Raw genomic sequence first — 18,851 nt, forward strand, 5'->3', positions numbered from 1 at the left:
TTAAATATAAATATGTTTAATCGTTTAACTAAAAAGTATAAAGAAATGGTCAACAATTATTTGACTACTAATATTATGGGGGACACATACGGAGCATTATATCATAGCAGAAATATTTGAAAAAGGAAAAGGAGTGGACCAGAGGCAAGAAATATATATACATATATACATGTTGTCTCTTTTTCTTTTGAGTTGGAACCAAATGAAGATGATGCTCTTTCTTCAATTATTATCATACTTTATAGACTACTACTTTTTTATTTTTCTCCCCATTGCAATATCAATAAATTTATAATATAATTAATTAAATATTATAATAAACTCGTATTAAGTAAGAATAAATATACATTATAATAAATTCATATTAAGTGAGACAAAACTTCCATACATCTTACAGGACTCGAACCCATAACCTCCAACTTATCAATACATGACTAAATCTGTCAAAAAAAAGATCAAATGTGCAATGCTTATAATTAAATTGGTCAAAAAGGGACTAAATACATAAATAGAGTAAGTTATAGGATCAAAAATGCTAACAACCTAAAGTTACAAATTAAAAATATAATTTTACCCATTTAAAAATTATAAAACCTATTTACTATCCTATAAAGATAAATAACTAAAATGCCAAAATGCAAAAGATACAGAATGGACATTTTATCCAAAGTACAAACAAGGACAATCAGAATTTCACGGACTAACAAAGATTTGATTAGAAAATTCACATAATCAAATAATGAGTTAAATGCAATTTATCCCCTGTGTTATTAGAAATAGAACAAAATACCCCCCTTGATGCGTTTTGTGTATTACACGTACTTTTTTCTATATTTTTTTATTTTTAATTTAAATTTTAAAATAATATTTGTGTACCTATTTAATAACCATCGGATCTTGATCAATTTAAGTTCCAAATTTAACTAATAAATCAATTGTGTATGTTTTATCTATTTTAAGTCAATGATTTAAATTTAAGTAAATATAAATAAAAATAATATGTTATATATAATTAAATTTGAATATATATATATATATTTATACTTTTACAATAAACCTATTTATATATGTATTTATATATATAATTTTTATATATATGTATATATATATATATATATATATAGAGAGAGAGAGAGAGAGAGAGAGAGAGATGCTGGAGGAAGGGTGAGGGACGAGGAGGAGGAGGCGAATTGGGCTCTGATGGGGAAAATGCAAAATTACTAAAAATACCCTTCATTAAGGGTATTTTTGTAATATGCTTCATGCAAAGACCCGTGTCCCATTCAAGCGGGTCGGTTAGACCCGCCCATCCAGAAAAACCCGTATTAGCAGAGAAGCTGTCTAATCACAAGACCACCTTATAAAAGAATAACACGTGGCTCGAATCATAGCATATCCCTGAGACTATAATATTCCTGACAGCTCATTTATTAAGGTAACTGTAACTTATAATTTTCGACCTACCTCTTGAATTTGCATCATTTTATTTCGAACCATTCTAACTTGAGCGTCGGAGGGTCTTTGTCGTGGACACACCTGACGAGACTCACGTGCTTTTTTGTCCTCAGGACCCAACTTCATCTTGGAAGGAGAACGTGGCCGTTCGGACAGAAGGGTCGTAGATTTCGACCAAGATCATTTGGTGCCGTCTCTGGGAATACTGAGGATTCAAATAGGATGGAAGGAACGTCAAGAGGAAATGCGCATGTTGAAGACACGCCGATTGAAGGGGAGCAAACCATACAATTAACTAGAGAGGAGCTGCGGAACATGATAGAAGAAGCAGGTCAAAATGCTATTATCGCATATGAAAAGAGTAACAACACCGCAAGAAAAGGAAACCACTCGGAGGCAATTATTCAAGAGAGGACAAATGGAGAGAGTTTCGGGAAATGCAAGTGCAAGGGCACTTGCGAGGGGTCGTGGCTTAACATCTTCCGAAGCGGGATCTAGTAATAGAGGGATGCAGCGACGAGAGCCAACCATCTCCAAGGCAAAAGTCGACCATGTGGGTAAACAAATCGCTTCATTAGCGAAGCAAATTGACGAGCTAAAGAAGAGAGGAGAGCTAGTGGCGCAAAATAGGAACTCACCTTTCGATAACAAAATAGTGACGCAAGTCGTGGATCCAAATTTTCGGATGCCGGACCTCCCAAATTATGACGGAATGAAAGACCCACTGGAGCATGTGTCGGCTTTTGAGTTGGTGATGAATTTATACGGACAACCAAGCCCGATTATGGCTAAACTCTTTGTCACTACCCTGACAGGAAAGACCCAAGAATGGTTCACCAGCCTGCCTTGTGGAATTATCAAGACCTGTGGGCAGTTGCTGCAAAAGTTCAAATTTCACTTCGCCAGTAAGAGAAAACATCAACGATCTACGACTTATTTGTTCACTATCCGACAACGAGAAGATGAATCACTCAAGAGTTTCATGGGGAGATTCAATAATGAAACACTGAAAGTGCAGGACTTGAGGATTGACATGATGGTAAGCATCCTCATACACGGTTTGAGAAAAGGGTCGTTGGCCTCAGTGCTGGCTCGCGATCCACCTACTGATGTGGAACAATTGATGGCGATGGCTAAACAATACATTGATGAGGAGGAGATGAACATCATGAAGGATGGGGAATGGTGGAGCAAAGGATGCGACCACACTCGTGACTTCAAAAAGGGAGGAAGCAAACAAGCGAAATTTGAACGAGGAATGGAACGCCTCTACCGTCCCAACTACCATAATTATACCCCACTCGCGACGACGCAAAAAAAGACACTAATGATGGTAGAGAAGGCGAATGTGCTGAAATGGCCCCCGCATATCAGGTATACTCCCTCTAAAAAGTTCTCTAACAAATATTGTAAATTCCACAGGGAAAGAGGACACGATACTGAAGATTGTTTCCAGTTAAAAGACGAAATTGAGAGGCTGGTGAAGGAAGGTTATTTCAGAGACTTAATATTGGGGGAGCATAAAAAAGAATAGTGCAATAGAGCTCGATCCAGAAGTAGAGAAGATTTTGCAAGTCGAACCAGAGAAGAAAAAGGGGAGCGCAGGGAGAACGCCCCTGTGAAAGGAGTAATCCACACGATTGTAGGAGGACCAAGTGGGGGAGACTCGAAGCGGGCCAGGAAAAGATATGAGCGAGGAGAACAAGCATACAAGAGAGCAGCTCTAGTGATGAATGTGGATCGAGAAGTGGAGATCACTTTTGGAAGAGATGATGGGATCGAATGTGGGTCGCACAACGACCCATTAGTGATAAAGATGGACATAGCAAATTTAACTGTACACAAGGTTTTGATCGACAACGACAACTCGACGGATATAATTTTCAAAGATGTGATAACAAAGATGGGGCTGAACGATGCGAAGTTGGACCTGATGACAACACCCTTGTAGGCTTCGGGGGGAGCGAGATAACATCTTGTGGCACTATAGAGCTTCCAGTGTCCATAGGGATAGAACCCTGAAGGAAGACATTGTTGATAAAAATTTTGGTAGTAGACACCCATTCGCTTAAAATGTAATCCTCGAAAGACTCGGATTAAATCTGTTCCGAGTGATCGTATCTATGTTTCACTTGAAGATGAAGTTTCCTACAGAGAATGGAGTAGGAGAGGTCGCATGTGACAGAAAAGAAGCAAGAAGATGTTATAACCTCTCTTTGAAAGCAAAGGATGCGAATGAGAAAAGGAAAAGAGAAGAAATAAGCAATTAAGAGAATAAATTCGAATGTTTGAAACATAGTAAAGAGCATAAAGAAGTCGAGCTGGTGGCAGGTGAGGTCGGCAAGACGACCAGAATAGGAGCACATCTAGGGGAACCATTGGAGTCGATGATGATAGATTTCTTGAGGAAAAATACAGACATATTCGCTTGGAACCCCTTTAACTTCAAAGGGATCGACCCAGGAATGAGTCGACTCCGCGGCGCGACCTGTCCAGAAGAAGAAAAGAACTTTTGGGATAGAAAAGAACAGAGTCATTAAGGAGGAAGTTGACAAACTTTTAAAGGCAGGCTACGTTAGTGAAGTGCAATACCCCGAGTGGTTATCGAACGTTGTGGTGGTTCCAAAACCTTTCGAAAAATGACGAATGTGTACAGACTTCATGGATCTGAATAAAGCTTGCCCGAATGATCCATTCCCCCTTCCTCGGATTGATGTCCTGGTCGATTCCACTGCGGGCTTCGAGCTATTCTCCAGGATGGATGCTTACCAAGGATATCACCAGATTTTCATGGCTGAGGAAGATCGAGATAAGACCTCATTTATAACCAATGATGGCATCTTTTGTTATAATGTGATGCTTTTCGGTTTAAAGAATGCAGGTGCAACATATCAAAGGTTGGTCAATAAAATGTTCAGGGACATGATCGGTCGAACCATGGAGGTCTACGTTGACGACATGCTGGTCAAAAGCGACAAGTCTGAAAGCCACCTGGGATGGCTCGAGCAAGCTTTTAGCATAATGAAGATATATGGGATGAAGCTGAACCCAGCCAAATGCACCTTTAGTGTAAGAGGGGGAAAGTTCCTGGGCTATCTGGTGAGTGAACGTGGGATCGAAGCCAAGCCCGAGAAGATAGAAGCTATTCAGAGGCTGAAGTCACCCAGAACAGTTAAGGAGGTGCAAAAGTTAACGGAGATAGGAGAAGAATCTCATCGAGTGATGGCATACGACCCCGCTAACAATGAGGAATAAAGGCAATTCAACCTCAACACAATTGACGAAAGAAGGGATGTTGCGTACGCAAAGATCATGCACCATAAAGGACTAATGATGAGGAGTTATAATCGACAGTTGAGACCCCGATCACTGCAGTGGGCGACTTAGTCCACAAAAAGGTGGAGGTCTCTCGACACGTGGGCAAGCTTGATCCTGTCTAGGAAGGACCATTTAAGGTTGTGGAAATGAAAAAAGAGGAAACATACAAGCTGCAAGACCTCGAGGGACGCGATTTGCCCTGATCGTGGAATATGAGGAACTTGAAGAAATTTTACGCCTGAGGTAGGTCGCGGTAGTAATGGAAAGAGCCTGAAAAAGGCCACATTTTGTAAATTGATCACATCTTTTTGAAGACTTGGGAGCCTGAAAAAGGCCACATTTTATAATTTGGTCGCACATCTTTTTGAAGACTTGGGAGGCTGCAAAAGGCCACATTTTGTAATTTGGTCGTATTTCTTTTTGAAGACTTGGGAGCCTGAAAAAGGCCACATTTCTTAAATTGATCACATCTTTTTGAAGACTTGGGAGCCTGAAAAAGGCCACATTTTGTAAATTGGTCGCATTTCTTTTTGAAGACTTAGGAGCCTGAAAAAGGCTGCATTTTCTAAATTGATCGCACCTTATAAAATACTTGAGCCTGAAAAAGGCCAACAAATCTGATCCTAAGAGGATCGAAAGATGCGATCTGAAAAAGACGCTTAAAAGACGAGCCTGAAAAAGGCCAGCAAATCTAATCTTAAGAGGATCGAAAATTGCGATCTGAAAAAGACACTTAAAAGGCGAGCCTGAAAAAAAGGCCAGCAAATTTGATCCTAAGAGGATCAAATAATGCGATCTGAAAAAGATGCTTAACAGATTTGAGCCTGAAAAAGGCCAGCAAATTTGATCGTAAGAGGATCAAAAAGTGCGATTTGAAAAAGACGCTTAAAAGATTTGAGCCTGAAAAAGCCAGCAAATCTGATCCTAAGAGGATCGAGAATTACGATTTGAAAAAGATGCTTAGACTTGAGCTTGAAAAAGACCAGCAAATTTGATCCTAAGAGGATCGAAAAATGTGATCTGAAAAAGACGCTTAAAAGATTTGAGCCTGAAAAGGCCATCAAATTTGATCCTAAGAGGATCGAAAAATGCGATTTGAAAAAGATGCTTAAAAGATTTGAGCCTGAAAAAGGCCAAAAAATTTGATCCTAAGAGGATCGAAATTGCGATCTGAAAAAAACGCTTAGACTTGAGCCTGAAAAAGGCCAGCAAATGATCTTAAGAGGATCAAAAAATAAGATCTGAAAAAGACGCTTAAAAGATTTGAGCTTGAAAAAGGCCAGCAAATTTGATCCTAAGAGGAGACTGGAGCTTGAGAACATCGAAAAATTGATCTGATTCAACAAGTGACCAGTAATAAAAACGTTCGTATTCTAATACGTTCTGGAGAAAAACAAGCATTAAAAGGTCATTAGGCGTGACAAATCCGGCAAAAAGAGATCTCATTCCAGTTAATTTGCGATCCAATACAATGCCAAAAGTTAGTGAAGGCTATACAATCATTCGAAACCAATCAAAAAGTGTCTAAAAAATTAAGTTAAAAAAGAAGTGAATCTCAAAAATAGCCGGCTACCCTATTTCATGGACTCTACTTCTTCTAACAGGACATCGAACTCGCCACCTGGTTCGGGGAAGTCTGGAGCATCTTTGTACGGTTGAAGGTCTTTGTCCAAGCCAGGGTTCAACTGCTGTTGATCGAAAGTTGCAGCGAAGGCCTTCAGAGTGTTCGCTTGAGCTTTGCATGTGTTGAACCCATCACCAAAAAAGCGCGCAACCTTCATCTCCACAGCTGTTTGAAAGGCTGCAGACCTCAAAAAATCACGAGCAGCTTGAAGTCGAGCCTCCACAAGCGACTTTTTATGCTCTTCGATATGGATGCGATCAAACTTACCTTCCTCTATACCATCCAACCGACCCGCCTCGTAACCTTCCTTCATGCCCTCTTCTCTACCAGCTATAACACCTTTTCTGCGACCATCAGAAAAGGCCTTGCCTTTAACCTTCTCCAATTCAACTTTGAGATCAGCGAGCTGGCCTTTCAAGCTCTCATTTTCAGCAATCAGTGTTTTCTCGTTGGACTCCTTTTCAGCAAATTGTTAGTGAAGATTTTCTAGCTTGTGGACCGCTGATAAATAGTTCTTCCGATGGCTAGTGCATTTTAGAGCCATATTGTGAGAAAGAGCTGCGGCCTACAAGATGGCGTAAAAGGTAATTAAGAAGAAACGAAGAAAACAAAATTGACCTCACAAAACGAACAAGTTCATACCTGCATTAGAGCATGGGCAAGATGTTCCTCAATGCGAGTATGGGAGGTCATCAATATAGAGGCTTGATCGCGGGGAAGGAGAGTATTACTATAGATCTCCCAAGAGGCTTGACTGGCTTCCCCATACAAGACAGTGCTCTCTGTAGAGATGTTCTATTTGAGCACGAACTGATCCCCTTGAAGTTTCTCAGTTTTATGGTGGGCGTACTTCAACTCCTTGTGAGCTTGCCTCTACCAGTCCTGAGCCTCCTTCAGCAGCTGATAATTGAGGTCAGCGTTCTCTAAAGCAAGCTCCCCCCAAGAGATGGCTCCACTTCTTTAGCTTTGGCAGATTTAGAGGATTTGGAGCTCCCACTGCTGCCTTTCCCTTTGTGTTTATGTTTGCTTTTCTTGCGCTGCGTAGAGGGATAGGTGGATTGAGGTCGCTTCTTTAGATTAGGGCTTGGGGAGCGAGCATTATCCCCCTTAGGGTTTTGGCCCGCGTCAAGAATACCAGGGGCACCCTCACCATCTGCTTCACCGCTATCAATCTGGATAGGTACGGAACCTCATGATCACGAATCAAGGAAGGAGTCACGGAAGGGTCGGCAGGCTAGCAACTGTTTTAGCTTCCGCGGTATCCTGCGAAGCCAGAAGGCGAGCGGCGATCCGGGCATTCATGACGACCTCAACTGCCAACAATAAAAGGGGTTAACATAAATGCGAGCAAGCAAAAAAGAAAGCGAGCGAGATATTCACCTAAAGATTCTTTTACTTGGAGGGGTGCTGGAGTAAAACGAGCAAGCCTCAGAACCTTTTCATCTAGAAGTACTTTCGGATAGTACCGATAAGCTGTAAGGCTATTTAGAAGATCGCCTTCCAGCCCCCCTCCCTTAGGCCTAGGTTGGAGTTTATGATTATTCCAGTTACAATGGAAGGTCCACACTTGGCTGGCAGGAGGTCGCACAAAAATAAACTTCTCTCGCCAAGGGCCAACGTTTGATTTCAAAGGTTCCGAATACTTGCACTCTCTTTTAACAGATAAGTAATAGAACCCCTTATCTGCTGACCTAGTCGAGGTCGTGAAAGTATATAGGACCAAAAATTATCAAAATTGGGATCTATACCTAGGGCTTTCATTACTATTACAAAGAGAACTATATGGCTTATGGAATTAGGGGAAAGTTGCATAGGATTTGTTGCTGAAGAATCGAAGCAACTGGTAAGGCGATAGGAAATCTCAAACCAGCGGAAAAATGTGTGATAGAAAAAGCACAAAAACCTAATGGCGGTCGGTGCTTACGCTCAAAAGATTTAGGGATCCTAATCTTGAAATCTAGAGGGATGAAAAAACGTTCCCGTATCTTTTTTATGGGGGTTTTGACTTTACTAACTACGGTGGTCCAAGGTTTCCTCTCCAATCTAGCTTCAAATTTTTCTAGAGTGGTAGGATTTTCAAAGGAGACTAGAGCTTTGCTTTGGGAACGTTTGGATTTAAGTTTTCTTAGAGAGAGAATCACCGGAGATAGAGGCAGATGCAGAGTTAGAGCCGGGGGAGGTCTCTAACGACCCTGTGCCCGTGCCATCATTAGAACTGGAGTTAGAACTATAAGTAGAAGAGGACATCGTACCTTATAGATGGAGAGCAACCCTGGAATGCGAAGAAGGAGAGATCGAAGGCTTTAGGTGCGAACGGACAGAAGAGTTTAAATGGTCCAGTCTATATATAGGAGATTCTGGAAAGACGCGCCCATACCCAAACCACCGGATGCTACCACGTGGCACAAGAGCAGACAGACGCCGGATGATCAACGGGTGCGACTAATGCACTTCTTCAAAAGAAAATAAATTTCACTTTTAAAGAAGTGGGGGAGTGATGATGGGGAAAATACAAAATTACCAAAAAATATCCTTCATGAAGGGTATTTTTGTAATATGCTTCATGCAAAGACCTGTGTCCCATTCAAGCGGGTCGGTTAGACCCGCCCATCCAGAAAAATCCGTATTGGCAGAGAAGCTGTCTAATCACAAGACCATCTTATAAAAGAATGACACATGGCTCGATCATAGATTTATCCCCGAGACTATAAATATTCCCGACAACTCATTTATTAAGGTAACTGTAACCTATAATTTTCGACCTACCTCTTGAGTTCGCATCATTTTATTTCGAACCATTCTAACTTGAACATCGGAGGATCGTTGTCGGGGACACACCCGACGAAACTCACGTGTTTCTTTGTCCTTAGGACCCAACTTCATCTTGGAAGGAGAACGTGGCCGTTCGGACAGAAGGGTCGCAGATTTCGACCAAGATCAAGCTCCGACAGACTGGGCAGAGGCGGGAAGAGGAGGAGGCGAAGGGGAGGGGGAGGAAGCTGTGGCTATGGTGGGAGGGAGGAGGTGGTGGCAGCAGCGCGAGGATGAGGGAAGGGGGAGGAGGATGGGGGTCACAACGGGGAGGACGAATGGGGAGGCGGCGGCAGCGGCAGCGCGAGGGAAGGGGGCTGGGGTCAGCGATGACGCAAGGAGAGGGAGATGGTGGCTGCAGGGCGGCAGTGGTTCGACGATTTGAGGACGAAGAAGAAAGGAACTATTTATATATACATATATAATTTTTATATATTAATATATTAAATATTATTTATACAGATATATATTTATATTAATGTATTTAAAATTAAATATATAAATAAAATAATATTTTATTTTGCTCTATTTTTTATAACATAATGGGTAAATAGCTGTTTTATTTTTTACAAGAGGAGTAATTTGCTCATTTTCCATAATTTCTTTTTTCTCATTAAAAATACTTAAAGCTAAGTCCCATAGACCGAGGGCGAGAAACTGTGCGCAAATGAGAGTAACACGAATAATTGACTCCAGGTTGCATTTAAATTGAAAGATTTGAAATTATAAATTTTAAAAATTTAATAATAAATTCTTTAAATATATTTGAATAATTCTAATTCTAAAAGATTTTAACTTCTTCCATTTTATTTTTAAATTAAATTGATAAATATGGATGGGTTTTAAATATTTTTCAGATATTAGTTGAAATTCTTTCTCCTCATCCTTCCCTTAAATTCCAATTTATCAATTCAAATGCACTCTTAAGGGTAGAAAATCCTGATACGTGCAAATCACTGCAGCCCTTAGATCATGTTTTAGCTATATCAAGAGTGCACGTGAAATTATATAATTAATCTTTCTCTTATAAATATCAACGCTCTTCCAGTCAAGTATAACTTTTGTTTACCCATTCTCTCTATACTCACTTGAGAATCTGATTTCTATCGTTGACTTGAACGTGAAAAAGCTATAGTCAAAATATTCCCAACGTGGTTCTAACATGTTAGCCTATTTTGCAGGCATAACTTTATCTCAAGGAGCTCACTTAAAAATACTTTACGTTGTCGTTTGGAACAACAGAAAGTACAAGACATGCAATTATAAATAAAACACGGATTAGCGACAAAGAAATTTAATCGTTAATTTAAATATTGCCACTAATTATATATACTTAGGGATAAAAAAGTATTTTGCCACAATAATATATTTTATAATTTTGTTAGTTATAATTATTCGTGAAACTTACCCACTTGTAAAATCAGTCACAGAAAGTTGTCGATAAAATTGTCATTAAAAGCAATTTGCGACACATATTCAGTGACAATATACTGACAATATCTGTTGTCATCATATTTCTTTCCACGCTAAATTATTACTATAAATGTATATGTTACTAACTATACATCTATGCGACAACTTTATGTTCAACTTTCATAACTGATAATTATATTATTATAAAATTAAAAAATTGTGTTTTAAGAGTTTGTCATTAGTATCAAGATGATTACTTTGGTTGTTAACCTCATTATATATGTAACTTACAATATTTCAAGCAATTTTCCTTTTAATTTTTTAACTCTTACGTCAAATATAATCACATCTAAGTTTGAATTCAAATTTTTTGTAAGAAATTTTGAGTCCACACCGTTGAGTTATACCCAGAGGACAATATTTAGCAAATTCTTTATTCTTTTTTCTATACTTTTTCATCAATCATCACTACTCATCATCACCATTAAATTTACTCATTATGTTTTATTTTTCATTACTCTTTAAATTTTTTGTCGCTCATCTCATTGATAATAAAGTTGTTCGTAAAAATTATTTATGAAATGACATCAATGAGCTGCAAAGAATATTATTTTTTTTTTCAATATAAATTTTCCATGAAACTTTAAAATCTTAAACAAAGTACGTAAAATACAAGACAAAAGGATTTTCTTTAAGAAAATGCATACATAGAGATGGGGGAAATGATAGTTTTCGTCCCGTAAGTTAGGGTTTTTTTTCACTTTTGGTCCTATTAATTACGAAATTGTTATTTTTGGTCCTGTAACTTGTAAAAGATAGCAATTTTGGTCCCATAATACTTTTTCGTTATATATTTTTAACGAAAAATGCCACTTGCTTTGCACATGACAACTAGAGTCTTTACATTTTTTGTTCCATATATTACAGGATCTCACTTTTAATCCTATAACTTTCAAAAAGTAACATTTTTTGTCCTCAAGCACTTATAGCCATGTGGCCTTTTCCACTAATTATCTAACGAAAATGTGTTATTGGACTAAAATTGTTACTTTTTTAAAGTTACGGAATCAAATTGATAATCTCGTAATGGGATCAAAAGTGAAAAGTTCTTAAATTACAGGACGAAAAATACAATTTTTCCCATATAGATATATGCATGTGTGTGAGAGAGAAAAGAAAGAGAGATTTGTAATAATTTTTGGGGTTGCCCTTCTCCATGCTGTATATTGATTACGGAAAATTATATGGTTTACTTTATTATTATTATTATTATTATTATTATTATTGTTGTTGTTGTTGTTGCTGCTGCTGTTGTTGTTGTTGTTGTTACTTTTAGAATATGATGTTTGCTTTTAGTGATATTTGTGGCATTGTAGGTGCAAGAAAAGAACTCAAATGAGAAAAACTGAAGAAATTTAACAAATACGCATCCAAAATTTGGTTGCTAGAAGTGCATTACGTCTAACCTATGACCATGGGTTACGAGGCATGCAGTATGACAAGAATTATGAAGGTCCCAACTTATTTACTGCTGTAAAATTATGTGTGGGAACCAAAATACTTTAAAACTAATTCTAATTATGGTAGGAAAAAGATTGAAAAAAAAAAAAAACAAAGGAGAGTTTAATTGTGTAAGGAATCTTTTCCTTTTCTACTGTGATGAGAAGCTAGTACAAAACGGAAAAGTCGAAAGGAAGCAAAGGTTGGCTAATTTTTCTGCAGAAATACACGTTCAAGAAGGGAAAAGAACGAAGGGACGCATGAAAATGTCGATCCGACATTGGAGTGATCGTTGTTCTAGCCCAATTTTCAACTCTATAAGTTTTTTTTTTCCTAAATTTTTCTTCTTTGTTCTAAATTTAGTTAGCATGGACTAATTTATTTTTTACCAAACCTTTTTGGAAAGCCTACTTGAAACAATATTTTGAATACTTGTTCAGACTAACTATGGTTTTATTTTCATATGTTCATAAATTTATTATGTTGTTATTATAATTTGAGAGTTTGGTCACCTCTTAAATTAAGTTAATTACGCTTATGAATTGGAAGGGGATTTTGCATATAGGACAGGATAATTCATGATGTGTAGACATACATAGACATGATTCATCTGGTCATATAAGTTTTTCACAGATCCTAATGCCTTATTATCATGAATCTTAGAAAGGAGGAATTCACTAATTAATTCCATGGTAATAATAGTTTTTCGTAGAACTTGAAAGAGTATATCACATTAACTCGAGAAGAACTTCAGCTCATGAAAGTATTTACTTATTAGATTAATCCGTTAATATTACACTCATTAGATCATTTAAGTGGACCTATATCTTATCATCTCATCCATTCTTGAATCTTCTCTAACTTGTGCTTATGCTATACACTTTTTAGTAATTTGTCTCATCTGTAACAGTAGCTTTCGTTTGATTTTCAGTCGTTCAGATAATTAGAGATTAGTCATAATTTTATTAATTAATTCTCATAGGATAGATACTTAATAACTGCTGTACTTGCTAGTACCCTATACAAAATATGATAATGTAAAAAATACTAATAAGAATAACTTTTTTAAAATTTGTTTCATCTGAACTTTGCCACATGTGAATAGTTACAAAAGATATATGCTCTCAATATTTATTGAATCAATATTTTTAAAATAAGGTCTATAATAATATTTTATTATTGTTCAAATGCAAATAAGAAAAAAGACCAAATCATATTTAATTTTCAAGTAATTAATGCCAATCGTCGATTTTAGAAAGTAATGGTTTAACAAGTTCATGTACCTCATAGAAAATAAAAATTAAAGTCACGCTCTACATAATTATTTGAAATTCGAGAGAGAAAATTAGCAATCAAAAGACACTAATAAATTTTGTCTTCTTGTATAGAGTTTCTGGGCGTTTTAACCTAAACAAAAAATTATCTCAAATGCTATTATCACTTGAACAGTGTATTCCACTTTATTCATAATGCTACCGTCTAATCTTTCTATTGGGCTCCAAACTAATTCAATTAAATAAGTAATTATGCACGATAAAAAACCTTACGACAGATAATCACACCAACCAAATAAAACCAAGTAATAAAAACACTTTTACTACTTGACATAGTATGCTAAATGCAAGTGCCAGCTGACAATCCTTGATTGAGAGGAGTGGGGTGTGTTTGTGTATCCTTCTTAAACTCTTATCACATTTCATCATTATGAGACATTCTTAGCTGGAGTTTGAAATTTGAGTTCATATCTTTAGTTGTTGTCCACTTGCTTGTAAAGATGAATCAAAAAGACTTTTACTCAAATCCAGCAGTCAACCCCTTCAATTATATGTAGCTATTCAAATCCCACATAACTTGGTTCATATTCTCCCTTCTAAAAAAGGTAATGATTTTCTAAACAATGAAAGTTCAGTTATTTTGTACACTACTGAAAAGGTAGTGATTTGCATTATCAAGTGAGTGTTCTGGAAATATATATGTATATATATTTTGAAAAGCCCATGTAGACCTGATTTATTTATTTAAATCGGGTGATTTAAATTGGTATTTTTTTAAAATTGTAAATATAATCCTGAAATTGTAATTGTGATTTACATCGGCATCCTTCACAAGAGTAAAAACTTACAACCAGCAACCTTTTTGGTGAATTACATTGACACCGCTTTAAGGGATGTACTTGTAATCTTGTAAATAACAAGAAGTTTTTGCATAATTAGAGGCAAAATTATATACTTAGTATCATAGGATAAGTCCATTTCCAAAACAATTCTAGGCTTTAAGGGTTTTAAAAATAATCCAACCTTCCATTAAAACTAACTAAATGAAGACAAAACATTTGCTTAGTTGCTCATTTTCATTTTCTGCCGTTTAGCCCAAATGTCACGTGAGAAGCACATGCCCTTTAGTCAATTGAAGGGAGGGAAAATCATTCAGACAAATTTGCAAACTTAATCATGTCGGATAAGCCATTTAAAAGTTAGTCCCGCACTTCGTGGGTTTTAAAGTAGTCGGAACTTCCATTAAAATTGTTGGAATGAGAACAAAATTTTTGCTTGGAGAAACAATATGATTACTTTAGTCTCCAATTAGAAGTCTCTAAGAGATCCAAAAATTTTTTTAACCCCCACACACCTACTCACACACGCTACCAATGAATTTTGAATCTAATATCTCCACAATGAAATGTTGAACCACAAACCATTGGGATATCCCTTCAGGGGCAATAGCAATTGCAACACCCAAGTTAGCCGTTGTGATACATTTCTTTCCATCCTTTATTAAAACTGGAACTAAAGTCTGGACTCTGTCAATCTATTGTGATTGAGTATTTGCGGGAGTGTAGTTAAATGGAGAAGGTGCCTTTATATTAACCCTTGGCAACAATATAGATTTAGGACCAAAATTGAAAATAAGTCCACTTATGGGACCAAAAATGTAATTTACCCTTATTTTAATTGTATTGACTAATGGAGAGAGTAGTTGCCGTTATCAATTGGACGGAAATCCCTCAATGATCCTCAAATTGAGAAAAAAAAATCACATATGAAACTCAATATACGAATTGACCTGAATATGAGACCAAAATTGAAAATAGATCCACTTATGGAACCAAAAATGTAATTTATCCAACTATGACTGCTGGTCTTTTTTTTCTTTAAATTGGCTTATCATATAGAGCTAAGTGCAGTTTTATCCGAGTATTTTTCCCTCCCTTCAATCGACTAATGGGGACGTGCATTTCACGTGTATTTGTCGTTATGTTTTAGCGATAAAAGATGAAAATGACTAATTGTGCAACCATCTTGTCCTCATTCCTAATTAAAGGGTGACTAGTTTTGAAAATCTGTAAAGTGCATAACTATTTTGTAAATGGACCTATCCTTAGGACTAAATTTATAGTTTTAATTGATTTTAGGGGTGTAGCTGCAATTTACCTTTATTTTATTTTCTTTCAGTACCACGTTAGCTTTTTAAAACTAATATGTATATCTCAGACAATGGCATAGATGCGATTTGATTACCATCAAAATAACATGATTTGTCATGTGGAAAAGAAATATTGACCCATTATTTACAAGTACCATTAACTAAAATAAAATATTAAAAATAAAAAAAATTACATCGATATTTCATAGGATTATTTTTAATTACACAAATATTTTTTAATCTTTACAAAAATTACAAGCAAGCCCCTTAATGTTACAACTGTAATTTTTATTGATACCTCATTGCAGGCTGAAATTTATGCAAACACCCTTTGAAGTAAGTTACATTAACACCCACACTGGGTATAAATATAATTTCAATATGTAAATTTAAATACTTGTTTAATATATTGAGAATTGAAATCAATAAATACATTCGAATAAAATAAAAAAAAATAAAAAATAAAAAACTACTAGTTGGCATATTCATGAGCTTAAACTCATAATAGTTTAGTTGTGAGGTCCCAATCTTACTAATCGTGTAAAGGCTCGTCGGCGTATAGTGTGTATATCTAGAAACTTGAAAATGAAGATAGCATCTAATCCACTACACTTCTCTCATACTGTCTCAAAACATTACAAATTTGTATTCTTTTATGCCTTCTTTACTTGGAGTGATGGGATTTAAATGGTATAGATAACTTTATGATTGTAATCCAGTCATAATAAGTTATAGTAGTGAGCTTTAACTACTAACATCGAGCTGATTAAAAATAAGTAAACAAAAAATTAAAAGTGATATATCCCAACTAATAACTCAAAGTAAAGCTGGCATTAGTCTCTTTTTCTTTCCATTACTATATTATACTCTAAGTAGTTCGTCGCACATTCTGTGTATGTGCACAATTTTTTAAAATTATATAAAATAAAATACATATATAACTCTTATTATGCAATTTTAAAGAGAAATTAAAAAGTACTTAAAATACGAAAAAATAAAAATTAATATCAATATGGAATTCATGAAAATAGATACTAATATAATGTTGGATGAGAGAAAATGTACGAGAAAATTGAACAAAAAAGAAATATAAGATACCAGATTCATCCCTTTTCAATTATATACGATATAAATATATATGTATGTTGAATGAACGAACACGTTTTTTTAAAACCCTAAAAGGGGGATTTTTGTGTTGTCAATTCTAGCAATTAAAAAGAAAAATCTAGCAGAAAACAATAGAGGGACTTATAATTTGAAATTGATTATGACGAGATGCAGACAAAATATTGTGTGAAGAAACGGATATAACACATGTTTCAAATATGATTAATCGTGTCCAGACACAAATATCAAAATCCAGAAGAGGACAAGCATAAAAATGACCTAACTGAAAATCTTAATTATTACCTCGCGTCGAGACACATTGGATATGTCTGCAAAATAAGATAAAAAAGTTACTTAGTACTTAAAATATGATATAGTAAATGTAAATATTCTGTATTGTATATGTTGTTTTGTGCCATTTTTTATGTAGGTCGCATAAAAGTTGGATCAGGTCGCTAGTCTTGGTCCCTGGATTAGGTCGCTGGATCTTTCTTTCTAGCATCCTGTTAGTGGATCCTGAGAACAGAGCAAACGTAAGACTAGTTGGGTAGCTTCCAGCGAAGGCCCTTCGATGTTTAAGTTAGAAATGTGGGGTCGAAAGCGATCAAGTGAAGACGAATGAGATCAAGAAAAAGAAATAAATGAGCTTGCTGAAATATTTATAAATGCGAATATATATAGTAGTACGGTACCGCATGGGCGTGTGACATGTGGTGTCATCTGGATGCTCTTATGTCACACAATCTAACAGCTGGATAGACGGGTTGACTCCATGGACCGGGTCAGGCGGGTCGGGTCGCGCGATCCTGTCATTAACAGTAAAATCCTTTAAAAAATAAGGGTATTTTGGTCATTTAGTAGTTACTCGCATCAATTTTGTTTTAAAATTAATAAATAAATCAGTAATAATTATGAATTCAATGAATATATTTAAAAAAATTATTCGGAAATTTAAGGGATAAAGGGCAGCAATACAATAAAGAGAAACGAGAACAAAAAAGAAAAAGAAAAGATGAGAGAATGGAAAAAATGAAAAAAATTACTTTTAAGGTCATTTTATTTTTAAGGGTAATTACAATGTTTTTTGAGGTTAAGTGTAATTTAAGGTGAACATCTTGTAGTACGAAATATTGCACCTAGTATTCTGAATGTTTGTTTTCGTCTAATAAATAAGTTCATCTGTTAGTAAAATTTCTCTGAATTTATTTATATCAACAAAAATTTTCAATGAAAATTCATACCTACCCCTATCGACTTACAAATTCATAGTAGGTCAACTTTTTTGATCAAACTGCCCTTATAGGGATGAAAATATATCTCCTCATGCAAGTGTAAGATATATATGGATAGTTTGGTCAGAAAATATTTGTTAGACCTACGAATTGACAATAAGTCAATCTAGTAAACATAGATTTTTATTTAATATGTTTGTTGATATGTTCAAATTTCATGAATTTTGATTGAACGAAGACTCTATTTTATTTGATGAAAATAAACGTCAGGAGTACTTAATATAATTTTTTCAAAATAAAAAAGAGCCATACAATTACACCAAACCAAGAGAGGGTGGTGTAATTATCCCTATTTAATTTTTATATATAAGGATAGTTAGTCCGTACACATAATTTAATTTATACATAAATAGTTATTCTACATCCGTCAATCTTAATAATATAGTATAAATTACACAGATGAATTTTGAACAACTTGAATTTCTTTTTTTTGAGGAAGTTCACGATGATATTTTTATAAAATAAAAGAAGGCACGACATAATGTCCTTACAAAACACAAAACGAAACACCAACTATGAACGGACTAAAATAAATAAAGCAACACGCTAAGACTAAAAGCTAAAATAAAAATAGCACCTAGCAGAAAATATTTTGCTTAGTCGACAAAATTATATTTTTAGTCCCATTTTACTCTCAAAGTTGTGCAATTTCAGTGTTTCAGTACATTACTTATCGTAGATTGTCAATTTGGTCGGGATTCGACTACATGCCCTCAGTGACTGAAGGGGAAATTCGAATGCTTGTAGGACTAATAAAATTAGCATTACCTCTTAACTTATATGAATTAAAACTTTACCAATTAATAAATTCCAACTTTATTAATTTTATTCCTGTTGATCCGTCCCAAAAAAATATGACCTCAAGCAATGATCTCGATTATCCTGCGTTCTTCAAACGGGCCAATGGA

At 35.7% G+C, this 18,851-nt stretch overlaps 1 protein-coding gene across 1 annotated transcript; it reads left to right on the forward strand.

The window, feature by feature from the left end:
- Positions 1-1,873: 1,873 nt before the first annotated feature.
- LOC105164450 (uncharacterized) lies at positions 1,874-3,406 on the forward strand. The gene is made up of 3 exons (XM_011083101.2): positions 1,874-2,829; positions 2,878-2,945; positions 3,102-3,406. The coding sequence occupies exons 1-3, from the start codon at positions 1,874-1,876 to the stop codon at positions 3,404-3,406; spliced, it is 1,329 nt and encodes a 442-aa protein (XP_011081403.2).
- Positions 3,407-18,851: the final 15,445 nt, after the last annotated feature.

The sequence above is a fragment of the Sesamum indicum genome, linkage group LG6 (assembly GCF_026168435.1).
Source record: "Sesamum indicum cultivar Baizhima isolate 11 linkage group LG6, ASM2616843v1, whole genome shotgun sequence".
Lineage (NCBI taxonomy): Eukaryota > Viridiplantae > Streptophyta > Magnoliopsida > Lamiales > Pedaliaceae > Sesamum > Sesamum indicum.

Excerpts from the sequence above, each read along its gene's own strand:
- LOC105164450 (XM_011083101.2), top strand. The coding sequence starts at position 1,874 with ATGGAGAGAGTTTCGGGAAATGCAAGTGCAAGGGCACTTGCGAGGGGT. Across the intron at positions 2,830-2,877 it reads AAATGGCCCCCGCATATCAG|GGAAAGAGGACACGATACTG; the intron begins GTATACTCCCTC and ends TAAATTCCACAG. Across the intron at positions 2,946-3,101 it reads TGAGAGGCTGGTGAAGGAAG|GAGGACCAAGTGGGGGAGAC; the intron begins GTTATTTCAGAG and ends ACACGATTGTAG.